The sequence below is a fragment of the Cebidichthys violaceus genome, unplaced genomic scaffold (genome assembly GCF_023349555.1).
Source record: "Cebidichthys violaceus isolate CVI_PGR_0920_01 unplaced genomic scaffold, fCebVio1.0.p SCAF_4, whole genome shotgun sequence".
NCBI lineage: Eukaryota > Metazoa > Chordata > Actinopteri > Perciformes > Stichaeidae > Cebidichthys > Cebidichthys violaceus.
The window spans coordinates 2,432,160-2,450,264 of record NW_027176594.1 but is presented as its reverse complement, the minus strand read 5'-3'; the positions used below and the strand labels follow the sequence as shown (position 1 = coordinate 2,450,264).

At 41.1% G+C, this 18,105-nt stretch overlaps 2 protein-coding genes and 1 non-coding gene across 4 annotated transcripts in view; 1 reads left to right on the top strand and 2 right to left on the bottom strand.

Annotated features, from left to right (window-relative positions):
• Window positions 1-218: 218 nt before the first annotated feature.
• trnal-aag (transfer RNA leucine (anticodon AAG)) lies at window positions 219-300 on the top strand. The gene has a single exon. It is a non-coding gene; the product is annotated as a tRNA-Leu (tRNA).
• A 1,879-nt stretch (window positions 301-2,179) lies between these two features.
• cacng3a (calcium channel, voltage-dependent, gamma subunit 3a) lies at window positions 2,180-7,540 on the bottom strand. Its single transcript, XM_068727210.1, has 4 exons — window positions 7,315-7,540; window positions 3,149-3,232; window positions 2,906-3,046; window positions 2,180-2,745 (listed from the first exon to the last, which is right to left on the bottom strand). The coding sequence occupies exons 1-4, from the start codon at window positions 7,523-7,525 to the stop codon at window positions 2,180-2,182; spliced, it is 1,002 nt and encodes a 333-aa protein (XP_068583311.1). The 5' UTR covers window positions 7,526-7,540.
• A 2,318-nt stretch (window positions 7,541-9,858) lies between these two features.
• The window catches only part of LOC137885430 (protein kinase C beta type), a 29,000-nt gene continuing 20,753 nt past the window's right edge, over window positions 9,859-18,105 (bottom strand). The window contains exons 16-17 of one of the 2 annotated variants that reach the window (XM_068727705.1): window positions 17,364-17,504; window positions 9,859-11,513 (exon numbers count right to left, since the gene is read on the bottom strand). In XM_068727705.1, the coding sequence (XP_068583806.1) occupies window positions 11,361-11,513; window positions 17,364-17,504 (294 nt within the window). In that variant the 3' untranslated portion in view covers window positions 9,859-11,360. Of the gene's footprint in view, window positions 11,514-14,893; window positions 16,938-17,363; window positions 17,505-18,105 lie in introns of those variants that run through there. The other variant, XM_068727704.1, reaches the window with a different exon arrangement.

The following is an 18,105-nucleotide window of genomic DNA, read 5'->3' as shown; positions in this document are numbered from 1 at the left end:
TTGTACCAGCAAATCCTATGCTTGAGTTTGTGTTAGGGTTAGCAGGGCAAAAGGTTTCAAAATAGATGTGAACGATCTTGTTTTCCTGATGTTCTTTGGCTGTTCAATTGCGTTGTTTCTGGAGCATTAATGTATTGTCATTGCAGTTAGCATGACTTCATTCGGTATTGTAGGGTTACAGAGTCGTGAAAATAGCCGTATAATACCCGTTTATTATAGGTAGCGTGGCCGAGCGGTCTAAGGCGCTGGATTAAGGCTCCAGTCTCTCAGGAGGCGTGGGTTCAAATCCCACCGCTGCCAGAGTTTTGTCGTTGTACTAGTTGTTAATGTGCAACAAGGGACAATCATACACTGGGGAAACAATACAACATTAAGTCACTACTATGAAACTGTGCTCGTCATTGAAATTTGATCCACCACTGTGACGGTTTTGTAAGGTTATTAAATAATATCACACTTATTAGATACTGAGTCAAAATTTGAAGTGAGCATTTTATTAAAAAGATAATGTCAAAGCTGCACTAATCAAACATTTTTTTCCCCACAGTGCACCAAATGAGAAAAGTGCAACGTTAGCAATGCCTATGGATAAATCCACAAACAATTATCACCTCAGTTTTGCAACTTTACCATCTAACTCAGCTCACTGTTTTGGTCCAGTCTCACTGGGGTTCATTAACCCCATTTCCAGTCCCAGCAGGCAGCTGTCTGCCAAGCACCAAATGGAAGAAAGACAAAGTTATCGACTAGCTAATAAACATAAAAACACAACAGTGATTAATCTGTATATTTCTCCATATTGACAGACTTGCCATGCTATTGGTTTTCAGAGGTAGGCCGAACAGTCTTAGGTGCTGGATTAAGGCTCCAGTCTTTTCATGAGACTCTTCATGATGTTCACCTCTGCCAGTAATACTAGTAAATGAATGTGAACCCATGTGAGGTGGGTTGTTGCTACAGGTGACATGGTGTTTAATATGTGTGATGGTGTTGATTGTCTTGTGTGGTCAGTACGTGATGGCACCGTGAGCGTCTTCATCAAAACTGCGCCTGCATGATGCTGCTGCTTCCATGGTAATGAATCCCTCTGCCTGCTGCTTATGCGCTCCTATCATCACCTCTAACACGGCTTACTCATGCATGTTCACACACAAAGTCTTCCTGTTTTTTCACCACAGGGAGGGGGTCAATTTTATTTTGATTACTTGTTTGTACATTTGTACTTTGCTTGGAAATCTGCTCCTGTGCCCACTTATACAAGGGCAGATATTTGAATATTCACATTCACAGTTCACATCTCAGGGTGTCTGTGAACCTGAGATGTGAACTGTACAGCAAAAAAAAAAAAGCAACAACACTGCCGCATTTCTCCCCAAAGCATATTTTTGTGTAAATTCATAAACTTTATTTGATGTAAACAGAGACTCGGTGACAAAGCCATAAGGGTTCCCTTTGTTACACTGATGCTCACATGCTTATGCAATGCACACTCAAACAGACACAGCGAGAGACAGATTGAGAGGGATTTAATGCATTTAATGGGGTTTCGATTTTGAGCTTAGTTCCACAAAAAACGAGGACAGGAAATGGACATAGTTAGTTATGTCATTCCCAGATGTTTGTGTGTGTGTGCGTGTCTTGTATTTCTACATGATACTTTATTATCTTCAGGAAAACGCTCCTCCTTCCTGTCTCTCTACGCATGTCTCAAACACACATTCCTATAATTATACACACACTCATTCGCACACATACTACGGATATACTGTAGATATAGCTACTGTAATAGCATAGCAAAATGACATACAAAGAGCATACAAATATGCATTTTTTCAAGCAAAACAATGCCAAACAGCCTCTGATTCCAGCTTCACACACATGAAGTTGTACTTAATTTCTTTGTTTTGTATCATTGTAAATTTAACATTTTGGGGTTTTGGACTGTTGGTCAGACAAAACAAACATTCTGGAGACATCAAACTTGGCAGTGGGAAACTGTGGTTGTGATTTATTTTCTTTTTTATCATTTATTTCCTGACAGATCAGTCTGTGCAGGCCTATTCCGGTCTCCAAGGCCTTTCCCACTTTTTTTTTTTTACCAAGAAAGACTTCCGTTCATTTAATGTTCTCCTCTCATAGAAGGTCCTCTCGTGTTTTACATCCTCCACTTCCTCTCCTCTCACACAGGCGTGGTCCTCCTGTTGGCAGCACAGTTTCCAAGCAGCATCTCTGTGTTGTTGTGAGCTACCGCAGTAGTTAAATCATCCACGGCCATGTCAATCTTAGCATCCTTGAGAGGCGAGGTCAAGGCGTAGAGCATGAACTCCGAGCCCACTGTCACTGGTGTTGGCAAACCTGCCATGGCTTTGGATTCAGCCGAGATGGACGGCTCTCGGTCTCGCATCAAGGATGCTCGAAAGGAGTGTGAGACCGAGTCCCCTGCACTGTGGTTGCTCCTGCAGCTGTATCGGCGTGAGCGGCTGTGGTAGTAGCGGTTGCGGTAGTAAGATGAGCTGCGAGAGATGGGCGGTTTAATGAGGGACGGCCGGCCTTTAGTGCGCAGCTGTCTGTGTTTCTCTATGAACACGTGCACTGCAAGGACGCCCACCATCTCAGCCAGCACGAAGGACAGAGCTCCAAAATAAAAGGACCAGCCATAGGAGTAGCTCTTCTTGTGGTCGCTCTGGCTGGGGTCGCCTGAGTTGGCTGATATGTACACGATGATGCCAATAATGTTGCTGAGACCTGGAAGAGTTCCGAGATGAAGAGGGTCAGATGTATGATAAATACTGTAAATACACACACGCACATTAGATGTGCGTGTGTGTGTGTGTGTGTGTGTGTGTGTGTGTGTGTGTGTGTGTGTGTGTGTGTGTGTGTGTGTGTGTGTGTGTGTGTTTCTGACCTGCAGAGACAAAGAGTATACCCGCACTGAGGATGACGTTGTAACGTGACTTGTAGAACTCGCTGGCAGCCACACATACACCTCCGAGAAACAACAATCCCACGCTGAGGATGGGGAAGAGGCTGGAGGCTCGTACTGCGCCTGAGGAGAGGAGAATGGGGGTGCATGCAAAACTTGAATACCTGAGACTTGCACTTCAGCTGTTACAGATCTCGCAGTTACATGTGCACATTTGTTACCCACGTAGTAAATACTCTGCAGCATCCTGCTCATAGTCTGCATCTTCAGCAAAGTGATCGATGTCTTTGCAAACGCCCCGAAAAGTCCCTGCAGACAAGACGAAGTCAAAGAAATACATTACAGTACATCCATTTGATAACTTCTTTGGCTCTGTGTCACTCTGCTCTGTATCAGTTTATAACGTGACATATATACATGAAAATGTTTTTGACCCAGCACACTCTACCTTCTCTAACAATGACTTGCATATTGAATGTGATGCTACCAATTGATAGGCTGTATCGATTTTTTTCCCCCCTGCTTTTATACACGCAGAGGCTAATTTTGACATTTCTCTCATCTCAGTTTTAGTTCACGAGGGAACCTAATTAAGACCGAATATGTTTCTGAAAAAAACCCAGGAAATTAACCAAAGTCACCACAATAACTATCTATCCATCCATAATAAACTAATGATACGAGGATGTTTTCTATATCAGAACTCACACGATAGGACACGTTCAATAAAACTGTTAGAGGCATTTTGAACTTACCAACCTTCACGTTTCACTTTCAAAGAGCAGACTGAAGGGACCTCACATTAGTGTTGATAGTGCACTTATTTACTTGTTGGCCTTGTAGCACTTAGAGGTAATTATGTCTCAAGACAACAAACCTCACGTTCTACTCTATAGCGTTTCAGGACCTGGTTGTACTCTGAGGGGTTTTGAAGGGAATTGACTTGAGGTAATTTGTACGACTTTCCAAGAGCAGATATTCTCCTTTGGCAAGCTGAGTTAAATTACTCAAAATGACGTATTTTGGATTACTACAGTGTCTTTAGAAAATCCTAATTTCTCTGTGTGATGATGACCTTCACGGAGAAAAAGAAAGGAGTCGTCAAATGCAGAAAAGTGAGCTCTGTTATCCCTGATCTTAAGTTTAGATCACTGGACAGCCAGCAGCCCCAAGTCAGCCGACCTGAAGGACCTGGAGGGAGATTAAGGGGTTAGGGGGTCAGGGCCAACAATCAGGACTAGCTGCCACTCCAAGCGTTTTGGACACTGAGTTTTTCCTGTTTTGGTGCCAATATTAATCATATAAAAACGTACTTTAGTACAATGAATATCTCCGCGGAGCTATGTGGCAAGAAACCAAACCATAAGATAGAAATACTCAACAGTTTGACTAATCATCAAGCTTCCAAACAGACAGACTGTACTCAGAAATAAAGGTGCTAACTAGAACCATAGGGTTATTCAGCTTGTCCCATAAGAGATCCCTTTTTGGTTCCTGGTAGAACCTTTTATAGAGGTTCCACCTGGAACCCCGTTCAGATGGTTCTACCTAGAACACAACATAAAGGGTTATACCTACACCATCTAAGAAAGAATCCAGCCAGAACTTCCGATCACAAGTTCTAAAGAGAACTCTTCAATAATGTAATATATGAATCCATAAACACCTCAACAGAGGGTCTATCCAGAACCTTCCACCTTCTAAGGACGCTAAAAAGAACACACCCAGGGTGTTGTACTGTACCAAAAAACCTTTTTGTGTTTCAAGGGTTTTATCTAAAACACAATAGGGTTCCTCATGAAACATTCGAAGAACCAGGGACTGATGTGGTGCAGAGCAACCTACAACAATCCTGGCTCACATTCACATTTTATTTGGGGGGTGTGGGCTGGGTTCCTTTTAACATCCATGCTTTCAACAATACTTGAAGAACTCTTTCATCCTAAAAAGGGTTCTGAAAAAGAACCCTTAATCGTGGCCAGCTACATTGTCGCAGAGCCGCAGTTGAAGTGCTGCTGAAGCGCTCGTTGATTGGTTGATGCTCAGCGTACTAAGAACGCTTTGAAAAAGCCTTTCTTCAAAAAAAGGGTATTTCAAAAGCAAATGGTTCTGTGTAGGACATCAAACCTTTGGAACCCTTATTTCTAAGAGTGACAACCTATAAACGCTTTGATTTAACTCCTCTGGAGAGTCAAACATCAGCTGCACACATCCTCCCTCCTCCCAGTAACCTTTGGCCCAGCAGTGCCTTTCAGCATTTGCTCACACGGGGAAGTATTGATAATTGTGGCCCGACATGCTGCACTGATTGACCAGTATTGATGATGTGACTCGGTCGCCATGGTTACCGAAATAAAACTCATTCAGTGAGCTACAACTCGGCCGCGGTGAGCAGGTCAGAGAGAAAAAGATCCCGAGAGAGCGTTTATTCAAATGATTGTCAGGATACAAAGAGAGATGAGGTAACATGTTGCTTTTCACATTTTCCCTCACTTTCAGGAAGAAGAGATGTTTTCTGTGCACTCGTTTTATGCAGCGTGTTTGTCTGCCGGCTCAGAACCATTAGTTTCTATTCAAACCGTTACTTTAGAAGACAATTTTGTTGTAGCTTGACGTGAAAATATCTCACATAGTTCCCATTAGTCCTTTCTGTCTGTAGTGCTTTGTGTTTCATAAGTGCACACAGCCATATGTCAGGCTGCTGTCCTTGTGCGTTTGTACTTTGTATCAATGTCTTTGTTGTGCCTGTCGTGTCACTATTTATTGTTGTAATGTGTCATCCTGAAGAAACCAACACTGCAGACTCATCCTATAATTAGTTATAATACACAGAGAGCCTTCAGCTTCACGTCTGTCTGCCTGCTTCTGGCTCACTGTGACACAAACTGACGGACACACACACACACACACACACACACACACACACACACACACACACACACACACACAGGACTGTTGAAGCATTGATGTCCTCTGCATGCTTTGTTACCTTCCCATTAAACCATTTTGGAGCTTAGCGATAGTGGGGCAGCAGCAGCAGCAGCGGGGGCAGAGAGAGCTGAATATTTCCATTTCATTCAGAAAAAATTAGCAAAGTAAGTGCAACCAGAGGATATAGGATAAGAGAAAGAGGGGCGCTATTAAAAAGTAATGAATAATTGAAAATGTAATTTCCATCCATCACATATCTAAGACTTAAACTCCTTCCCCTTCCCTCCCCAAGATGTGGACATCAATCCAAATCAAACCATGAATCTGAGCGATTATATGTGATATGTTGGAGGAGATGACATTTTCTCTGAAGACTGTCAGTGCCTATCAAAAGAGTTAGAGGTTTTCACAGAGAGAGATAAAAATAAAGACTTCGACTCAAATGTATTTTTAACTGACTGCTTTAGGCTCAAAAGGCTGGTTGATGAAAGCTAGTTAACGTCTGTTTTAGCTGAAACATTGTGGAAGAATCTCCCACTCAGTGTCACTGCTTTCATTATGTTGTTGGGTGTGAATTCAAGTTTCTAACTAACTTTGTTTCATCTCTTTTCTTGATCATTTGTAAATAATTGAATAGATAAATGAATAAAAAACATTCCCACTGTTTGAGTACTGTAAGTGGTTACTTTTACATTTATTCATCATTATCATTACAGGTTAAGATTTTACATACAAAATATATGATAAGCTCATCATGATGTGCTGGTGTTGATTAAACAACAATCACATTATTTCTAACTGTAAGATTTTACTCACACATCAAATAATAATAATAATAATAATAATAATAATAATAGTAATAATAATAATAATAATAATAATTCAATAATACTAAATCACAGAAGACATTTTTCTGCATGAAGTACTTTTACTTTTGATACTTTATGTACATTTTAACAAGAGTACTTGCAGCCTACTTATTTTGAATGCTGGACCTTTAATAAGTAGGTTATTTTTACATTGTGGTATTGGTTCTTTTACCTAAATAAAGGGTCTGAATATAAACTTCCTCCATCTCTGTTATTATTTTAATTCTGCAAGATCCCAGAGTTGTGATGATATAAATACAGGGAGTGATTTAAATGAACAATTATTAGTTGCATAATAATATTAATAATGTAGGCTATTATATCTATAGAGCATGTATCACCCCATATAGACTTGATGTATGTTCTCTCATGTGGAAGTAACATGAATATTGCACCATGGGACTTACAGTGTACTTCATATCAAGTAGTCTATAGACCTAGACCACTGTTCTAGTACTTTGATACATTTTACTTTGATGATATATTAATATATGACAATAATATTGCTGTATATTAAAGTGTTCCGATTCTGTATTCGTGGACCAGTGTACAGGTGACACTTGTAAACTCGTGAAGGAGCGTATGTCTTACCCTCAGTGCAGCAGGTCCTCCACAGACCGGAGTGGGTCAGGACCTCCTCGTTCTTGCGCACGGTCTCGTTGTCGTTCTGGTTCTTGGAGCGGCACACCCCGCGGGAGTACAGCCAGTAGTCCGTGCCCACCGCGATCGTCATGAGGCTGAAGGCGCAGAAAGCCCCCGCCGTGGTCAGCAGCATCATCACACCGCGGTTACACAGCCTCATGTCGGCCGGGCCTCCTCTTCCTCCTCCTCCTCCTCCTCCACCTCCACCTCCTCCTCCACAGCGAGGAGTCCTCCAGCGGACGGAGACCAGCGAGGGTTTAGAAACTGTTAAAAACTTTCCCCCGGTGTCTTGTCTTTGTGTGGATCCATTCGGCTGAAAGAAACTCAGATTGTGTGCACATCTTCTGCAACCTAAGCTATAGGCCCGCTCGTGTAGTTGGATAACTGCGCGACTTTCCTCTAAGCCACATGCACACGACTAAGGTCACTGAGTTGGGAAGTTTTGTCAGAAGCGCAGTTGACCAATCAGAGAGGAAACACAGGCCGAGGGGCAAAAAGTGGAATACAAAAAACACACAAAAATCCTCGATAAAAACAAAAAGTTGTTGGGAGAAAACAGCAGCAGCAGCAACGCTCCTCTGGACACCATCTAGTTGGTTGTAGCTCGACTCTGTGTGGTTAGCTGCAGGATAATCCCGCCCTCCTGTGTGTGTGTGTGTGTGTGTGTGTGTGTGTGTGTGTGTGTGTGTGTGTGTGTTCGTTCCTGTCACTGAGCATCATGGACGAACCTCGTAGCCTGAACCAGGTTGGTTCAGCACCATGGACAGCAGCAGAGTGGCGCTAATGTTAAAATGGGAGTTTTCACAAGTGAGGGGGACAGAAAACTTTACTTTCTTCGTTTATATGAACGTATATAAAAAAAACATGGACTACGGTTAAATCATGCTTTCCATAGTAAACTTAGTATAATAAAGAAAGCCACATAGCTTACTGCATTATTATGCACAAATCAAATAAACTATAATTTCCGAGTATTGAATACAAACAGTGATTGACAACCAATTGAAACTACCCTTTCTAATGTCAACAAGTAATGTTCATGTGTCTTTACTTCAAAGAGCACCATCTTTAACTGCATTATCTGTGACTGAAGGTCAGTCAGGAGAATTATGTGAAAAATCTGAATAGTGTTTTTACACGAAAATGCATATTAATAATAATGTTGAAATAGTAGTACCACATCAATAAGTACCAGGTGTGCAGCTGATCAATAAGGCTGCCTTTTCCTCCGTACATAAATGAGGTTGATAAGATAGTATACACACTTTTACAATATTTTGAAAAGTTTAAATAAGGTACAGACAGATATTTTATTTTCAGAGGACTTTTTGATTGATATCTTAGCTGTTTACTGAGTTCTTTATATTGTGACCCTGATTAATCATCAGGGTCACATCCACCAGTAAATGGGAGAGGAGCTGTCTAAGAAGAGTCCAGGCTCCTCCATGAATGAACAAAAGAGTTGATGACCAAATGAATATTTAAGGCTTTGAATATAAAGTGAGCATCTGGGAAGAAGCCAAAGCAATCAGCATCAACAGAAAAGATGGTTGAAGAGAAAAACAACTATTGGAATGCAGTTCAACCCACACACACACATTCTCACACACACACACACACACACACAATAGAAAACATATATAGCAAATCTCAACCACTGATTAAAACCAATAGGAGAGAACAATAAACCTTAATTTTGATAAGTTGTTGAAGTCAATTATCAAAGCAAAACTGCCGAACATTCTTTAGGGTTTTTTTTCCCCATGACTGCCAATTTTAATGATAATGAAAATACACACACACACACACACACACACACACACACAGTATATATATATATACACACACACACAGTATATATATATACACACACACACACACAAAAAAAAACATATATATATTTATATATATATGTACATATATTTATTATCAAACAGGCTATTTTTAATAAAGTGGATTTCTTTAAAGTTACTATGAGGAACTTTTAAGTTGTTATGAAACTGTCTTAATTTAATACTGATGAATCAGTGAGATCAGGCCAAATCATACAGGATCACCAGAAACTCCTTCAGCTCAGACTCCAGCTGGGCCTGTTAGCGACCAGACATCACTGCCGCCTTCAAGTTCCGGTGGGAGGAGGTGGCGCCCTCCTCCTCCGGCGAGGAGCAGAGCTTCGCTGCGCTGGGAGCCAAAACAAGCGCCACACTGCCGGAGGTCCCTGCCCCATATATCTGGGGCTGCTTGAGGGAAGGGAGGCACAGGAGCACCAGAACGTGGACAGCGCAGCGAAGACCGTCAGACCCTGCTGCAGTAAAATGAGAGTTTCTAAAAAAGACTCTGGAGCTCAGAAAGACTACGGGATTTGTCCACAGCGACTGTCAAACATCAAAACATCAAAATTAAAGTCCCTCGTAGCAGCTTTTGCTGCAACAGTAGTGATGTGTAATCTGTTATGTACAGCTGAGTAAAATACAAGAGCCAGTGTTACTGAAATGGTATAACGATAATTCACTTTAATGGAGGTATCATACTGTAGGTGTCTCTCACGCGCAGGTAAATATGGCGCATGCAACACGTATACTGTCCTGTTACACAATTTATTCAGGTTGCTTTATAAAAGTTGCCCTCTTCCCCTAATCCTCTTGCTTCTTTTCCGGCCTTTTGCATAGTAAACAGTTTATTCTCCCCTCCTTTGCCCTCCCACTCTTGCATTACATATCTCATTTTCCATTTCTTTTCCACCTTAAATTGTAGAAGTGAATGTGGGTTGGGGACAGGGGAGGAAGAGGACGACAATGGGAGATATAAAAATGGGAGAACAAAGTAAAAAGTGACAGCTGAGTTTTGGCAAAGATAAAGAGCAGAGAGAAAGTGAGATGGGGCTGTGAAGAATATAGAAGTGTATTATAACATGACAAACACTTCTAGCTCTAGATCCCATTCCTATTTACACATACACTGAAACACAAGTCATACAGAATTATTACATCTACTTTATATATTCATTTTACAGAATCTCATATTTTGCTCCACGCTTTGTAAAGCTAACTCTTTAGCATATTTCGACATTATTAGAGACACAGCATTCGAAGTGGAAACGAAATATGACGATGGATATTTCAAAACTGACTTGCATCGATAAATTCAAGACACCAGAGGTTTTTTTTCCCCCTCCTCCATGATGTCAAATGCAAATCTTAAGGGAACTACTGTACCAACAAATATGGCATGCATAGAGGAGCTGCACCACAAAGACTGTATATGCCTACACAGCACTAAACCACTGCGTACACAGTGCCATAGAGAAAAGAGAAGAGAGAGAGATTAAGCAGGAGAAAAAGACTGAGACATTTTTAAATATCGCTGCCAAACAGGCATTTGGGGGAATTTTCTTCTTCTTGTTTTTTGCATCAATTCGGAAGACGAGACGTGCTTAAGACTAAGTTCAGGACTAACTTAGACATGAGGTTACAAATCAGGATTTTCAAATAAAACCTTCCTTCCCTCCAAACCGCAGCCTTCACAAATGTGTGTGTGTGTGTGTGTGTGTGTGTGTGTGTGTGTGTGTGTGTGTGTGTGAGTGCATATATGACATATTGATCATGGAATGTTCATGAGGCAACTTGTACAGGCCGAAGAGAATCAAGTAAACAAATGCACACTGTTGTTGATCGATAAGAGCACATACAAACAGTTACACACTCACTATGACTCTGTATTGACCTGCTTCACCACGAGGACCTGTGAATACTATGCCTGGAGTTTTCTGGAAACTGGTCAAACTCAAGTCTCAGTGTGACCAACCAGCAGCTAAAGCCATTGTGGTGGTTTATGATTATTGTCCACTTAAGACGCTGGTGTGGGTTGAGACGTATGAGACGTGGCGGCTTTAGCCTCAGTGGTGGTGCGATGAGATGCTGGATGAGTCCTTGATGGCTGTGTAACTGGGCTCTACGGGTTGGAGTAAAGTCTTGCGTCTAACCAACAGGTACTCTTCAGACTTGTATGATGAATTCGGGGTTGGTGTAAGAGAAGCCTTGAAACTCGTTCTGGTCCAAATTCATAATGAAGAGCTTGTCTGTGGGCGTCAGCTCCACCGCCATCTTGGTGAACTCCTTGTCAAAGTTGCCGACGTCACGGCGAGATTTCTGCGAAAGAGAGAAAAGAAGGAGAAAGAGAGAGAACGTGTTAGAAAACAAATTAAGTTAGAGTGAATTTGTACAGCGTTTAAAAAAAGGTAGTTTAGAAAGAAGAAGGTTGACAAGCAAAAATAACAACTCTCCCATAGAGGCACAAAGATGGAGGATGGAGAAGGAGGGAGGGGAGGATTTATAGATTCAGCACACAGAAAGACAATAATCTGCAGAGGTGGGACAAAGTCGACTCAAGTCAAGTCAAAGTCCTAAATGTGTTTAGAGTCCTACATCATGATGTACCCTTCACCAGATCTTATACAATTTTAAATCTGTAAGCAGGTAGTACAGTACATTTACTAAAATTATTTGTATGAACGACTTTTAAAATGAACACTTTCAAGAAAAAGCTAAATGACCAGTTGTATCTTATTCTGTTGTCTCTTCAGGGGACCAAAGTCCTCCAATGCAGCTCATCCATCACCCAAAAATCTCATAAAATGTTCATATTATTTTACATTAAATTAAAAATGTAAAATAGGAAAAATAAAAACTATGACTGCCAAAGACTTTTAATACATTTTTGCAGAAAATAAGGACTGGATTTGAGAAACTGTAATTTCTACAGTTACACAAATTGTTGTTCTCAAGGCTTCTCTAGCCAGAATTTCAGTTTAAAACATAAAAAAATGAACTAAGAGAGTCAACAAACAAAGTTAGTTTTGGCGTTATGTCAAAGACGTCTTTGTATTCTCTTACATAGATATCTACTGAAATGAGCATGCTAAACAGCTAGCCACGGTAGCTTCTAACATTTTTTCCAACCCACTTAAAATGAAACCACACCCTTTTCTGTATGTCTGTTTCAGACTATAGAAATTAGAAAATAATTAAGCTAGCTACCACACCCTGCGGTCCCTCCACCTCGCTCCCCACCGCTGGGAGACTACATCGCCGGGAGGAGAGTGAATGGCAGCTCCGGAGAGACGAACCTTCAGTTGGCGGCTGTAACAACTCAAATTCAGCCAGCGCAAAACCTGCCGCCTGAAGTCACAGCTTTTCGGTTTATTTTCAGTAACAAGTGTAGCATGAAAGCATGGCGGAATTAGCAAGCTAGCTAGCTAACAAGCCAGCCGCTAAATGAGTAAAATGGAACAACTTAATGCTTCATCCACACACAGCGTAACATTCAATTCACACACAGGCACTAGCCAATCACAGCACAGTCTACGCTGCGTCCGGCTTTCGTCATATGGAAGTGGGCGTGGCCCGTCATGTCTTGTAATACCACTTGTAACTCCAGAGGCGATAGTGAGTCAATGTAGCATCTAGTCCAGTGTTGCCAACTTGTCGACTTCCTCGTTAAGATTTTCAGACCCTTTTAGGGGTCATGGAAAAAACGAGAAATTGTATATATATATATATATATATATATATATATATATATATATATATATATATATATATATATATATATATATATATATATATATATATATATATATATATATATATATATATATATATTGTAATTTATTCCCATGCATGCTGCTCCCAGTAATCGCTGTTAACACGAGCGCTCGAAGCGCTGCTGCTGGGTCTGACCTGTGTAACTGTCGCAACAGAAAGTTTGCTGATCCGGCGGGATGTCGGGACAGACACCTGGGATACATCTTACACACCGCACCTTTAAATGTACTTTGGGCTTTTTTTGTACCGTCTGGCAAGGTTTTGAAACAGAATTTGTATTATTGTCGAAGTAATACATTACAGAATATATATATTTGTACCATTAAGTAAATGTTAAATGTCAAAAAATTTAAAATAACATGAAGATTTGCTTTGGAGCAATTTGGTCCCCTGACCTCAGCATTAATAACATACGAGGTATTTCTACAACCCTGCAAAATTGTTTTCACACAAATTATTGTTATGAGACAGACTTTTGTGAACCTGTCCTTACAGTCTAAGTGAAGTCATGTGTATTCTGGTATCGCTCAGTCTCAGTAGTCTAGTCCACACCTCTGATCATCTGTAAATGGAGCTACCGTCAGTCTAGACTCAGAAAAACACACTTCTGATTCCACACAGGACTTAAACGACAAAAACCAGAAACACAATCAAAAGATGAAAAAAGACCCACCGAAACATTTCAACAGCACAAATGCAGAAAGATCCAAGACAAACTTCCGCAGCCAGAGAGCGGAAACGTTCCAGTACAAAACAGACATGGATCGATAAAACAGACTGGCTGCAGACCAAACCACAACCGGAAAGGATTTCACACAGGGAGGTGAAGCAGTGAGCCCCAGGCAAGACACATGTACCACCCACCCACCCACACACACACACACACACACACACACACAACGTCACACACAAAGCATTCAGTTTCCTACCTCCTCCTTTTTGTCTCATCACAGGGCTTCCAGCTGAAATGAGGGAAACTTTCCCACCTTTACCACCGGTCCACAAACTCACCACTAATTCAGCTCATTTTTGTAAATGAGGAAGGTGTGACGCTGCATATTCTATCGCTGCATCGAATGTTCGTTTTGTGGATGACATTTTATTTTAACCCTCCTATGTAGCTTTTATGAGCAGTACTAAACAATAAATGAATGGTTGATAACACATTATAACATAATGTATCATGTGATCAGTAACTGGTGTATATATGGAACATATGGACACTATCACACAGTTGAAATAATAAAAAATCTTGATTAATGTTTTGCTTTTTACACATTAATAATTTGATTATTTCTCATACCACTCTCCGCGGATGAAGGACATGAAATGCAGTGAAAACTCAGGCAGAATTTTAGTAAATGGACCTTGAATTTTTGGTTATACTGTTTAGATTAGGATTGTAGTTTTTTGAAAAGCAATCTAATCTTGTTATTTTGAATTGCTAGTATTTCAGAGGCCTCTAACAAACACCATTTCCCATAAGCCCTAAACCACATTATGGCTCGACAAGTTTGTCGGTAATTACAGCTGAGTAAACACTGTAAAAGCAGAGGGCGCAGTTAAAAATTTTGGTGACTTTTATTGACACATATAAAACCAAATTAACCGAGTACCCACGCGGCATCAGGGTAGCTGATATCAAAACATTTTCAGAAGTCCAATGAATTGGAACTTGATGTTTTTAGGCTTCGGTTTTTGTACAATTTGAACAAACAAGACATAACGTGTTAGTTATTTCCCCATTTCTAGATTATGCTGAGCTAAGCTAAGCCAGCCGGCTCCTGCTTCTTTAGCTTAGCTTCCAGATATGAAGAGAGTTGAACTGATCTTCTCACCGAGCGAGTCGCCAAATAAAAAGTATGCTCTTTAAAAGTGTTACCGTTTTGGGTGTAGCAGCAGTAACAAGGCAGACACAGCAGAAGTAGTCTGGTAGGCACCAGTGAGTATATTATCAGTTTCCAGTCATACAGGACAATTATACAATCCACAGAAGCATCTCTCTCATCCAGAACAATTTATCCAAATACCTCTCTCATATAGAACTCCATATATATCTATATTTTTTTTCCTCATCATCTCTCTCGTTATGTCACTATTAATTAGACACCATTACGATCATCACAATAAACGCTCACTTTTTCCACCTGGCAGAATCAATCGTCTTAGTAAGCGAGCATCTTTGTGCATCTGTGACGTCAAACTGGTGCCGCCTCCCTTTTTTGATACGAGCTCAAAGATCAAGATTTGACACATTGTTATAACCCTGCATCATTTCACAGTTACAAAAAGATAATACAACCTGCCTCACAATGAAACACGCGTCTTCATTCATTTTATACATGAAAATGACTTTCCGAGGGTATTGTATTGTTGGAGAACAGATAAGCTATAATGCATAATCTAATAATTACACATGTACTGCAAAATGGCACAAGATGGCTGTCCATCATCACAGTTGTTGAGGACAATATCTTTCCACATCCTCATGATTCTGAATCCTATTTTTTTTTTTTTTTTGGCACTTTTGGACATCCTAACAAACTACCAGCTTCACAAGACTCGTCTGATGTGAAATTCTCCCAATAAATGTTGTTTACAAGCGTAGAGATATGTCATTAAAACACAGTGTAATGTGGTGAATGTTTTCATTAATGAGTCGGGAGAAAAGTAATACAATTTTCAGTCAAAAATCACTAACTTGACGCAGACTTACACTCTTGCTGGCTGCATGTATAAAGACGTCAATCCTCTGACTGATTAAAAATGAAATCAGCAAAAATGTTAAGCTCATCACAACACTGACGGAACAGAAAGTGTAGAAGTATTTGGTCCTATAGACAATATAAAGTCAACATTGGGAAACTGATCGGTACTCAAACAATTATAGCAAAGCAATTGGTCAGTTTTCACTTACATTGTATGTATATTACCAAATATGTGAGTATAGTACATCATAGTACACGCATCAATATTACTGAGAGGTCGTCATAGTCAATACGCAATCACAGGGATGGTGATACGGAGAGAGAGCAGGTTCAGGTCGGCCCTGAGGTTGGACCCCGACCTGAACATGCTGGTGTGAGCAGCCGGGCGGCATTTAGGGCGAGCAACCATTCTGCACTGAAGATAGAAATAAAGCCGGTAGAGCAGATGTGCTAAACCACAGTAAACTGAAAACAGTGTCTCCTACTGGCAACTTGACACGTGAATATTGGATTATTTCTCCTGATTGTTAGCGTTTGAGCACCTGTATGCATTTGCATCTGAGCGTTATTTGGAGAAATTGTTTTCAAGGAAATACGATTATTTGTCAGTTTGAGTTAGACGAGAGGATCAATACCAAATGTTATGACTGTAGATACAGAGCTGGAGCCAGGAGGCAATTATCTTATCTTGGCTTAGCATAAAAACTAGAAGTCGGGGGAGAAACAGCTAGCCTCGCTCTCCTCAAAGATGCAGATTGAGAGGTGAACAACAACAACAACAACAACAACGTGTTTTTTATGGTGAAGACTCCGGAACAAACACAGAAGCCTGCAGGTGATGAGTTTAACTTTGGAGAGAGGCAGGCTAGCTGTTTCCCCCTGCCTCCAGTTGTTATGCTAAGCTAGGCTAATCGCCTCCAGGCACCAGCTCCTCACCCTATACGCAGACATGACATCGATATCGATCTTCTCATCATCATTGAACTATTTCTTTAACGTTTCACCCTGGATATGACATCATAGTGAGTTCGTTTTGTTTGTTTTGTTTTTAATGTATGTTTCCGAGGGGTCGGAGATTTCTAGTGCAGCCCAGTGATATGTGGCGTGGTCAGTGAGTTGTGTGAGGGTACTCAGGGTTAACAAATGAGAAGCCTTGGAATTCTTCCTGGTCCAGGTTGGATATAAGCTCCTGATCTGGGGGGGTCAGCTCGGGGGGGTGGCGCGTGAAAAAGCGATCAAAGTTCTCTGCATCACGCCCACACTGCCATGGAGAGGAAAGGAGAGGAGAGAGAGATGGGGGGGTGGAGGGGGAGGTGGAGTGAGTTTGATGAAGGATGTGAGGAAATAACAACAACAAACGACAAAGAGAAAAAAGAGAAATACAACTAAAACATGGCATCAACCAATCAAATCACTCACAGCCGAAACTGTGGATTTCCATTGGTCCGCATGTGAGCCGGTGACAACTCAGCTTTATCATTGGTGATTACACTCACAAATCTCATTTGTCAGAGTAGTGACCAATGGCAGGTGATGGTTGGGTTCAGGGGATGAGCGATGCAATCTATAACTTACCTTCACTAAGTGTGTTATTCCCTTCCTTACTGTGACTCATTTCTTAGGTAAATCAGTAAAGTTCAGACAATATTCAACAGTTGAGAAGAGTAAGTGTGTGTAATGTACTCACAGCTTTAGGTTTGAAAGGCGGCTGGACCTCTTTATTCTCCAGTTTTTCCCAGTCTATGTAGCGGAAGAAGGCGTGCTCTTTGATGTCTCTCTCCCCCTCTGGACCGCAGCCCAGACGCTTACCTGGGTGCTTGGTCATCAGCTGAAATCACACACAGACACACAAGGTGAGAAGAGTTTGGACATGCGTCTGTGTGTGTGTGTGTGTGTGATTGTGTTTGTCCGCTTATACAATGTCCAAACTGATCCCCCCCCTTCACTGCATGAAGCTGTATTACGGGTGTAAAGAAGCAGGTAAACTCTATTAGGGCTGAACTATACATTTTATTTGTTTGTGTTAAACATTGTGTAAAGCCTTTTGTGGATGTATGAAGTCTGATAAATTGCCTCAATTGATGTCAAGACCGCAAGTTTTGAAAATGAAAAACAATCTGGAAATGTGAGAAAGAAGTGAGCGTACCAGACCTCTGCAGCCCGCTCCTCATCTCTACTAGAGGCTCGCAGCACAAGGCTACATTAGCCGCTACTAGCATAACACACTCCAAATCTACGACTGAGCTGTCGGCGGTCGAGTAGCATTATGGGTAATGTAGGCGCCAGGGTTTCGCAAGAAAGGAGAATGCATGGAGTAAAATAAAATCTCTGGTACCGCTGCATGAAGGCCTCTTCCCGGGGCTTTCATGGTCAGCAGTTTAAATCCTCCGACCACAAGGACACCCCAATATTATGAACTGTTTAACTGT

Coding starts and splice junctions, on each gene's coding strand:
- cacng3a (XM_068727210.1), bottom strand. CDS start 7,525: ATGAGGCTGTGTAACCGCGGTGTGATGATGCTGCTGACCACGGCGGGG. Junction 3,233..7,314: donor GAGGACCTGCTGCACTGAGG/GTAAGACATACG, acceptor TCTTGTCTGCAG/GGACTTTTCGGGGCGTTTGC. Junction 2,746..2,905: donor TATACTCTTTGTCTCTGCAG/GTCAGAAACACA, acceptor GAACTCTTCCAG/GTCTCAGCAACATTATTGGC.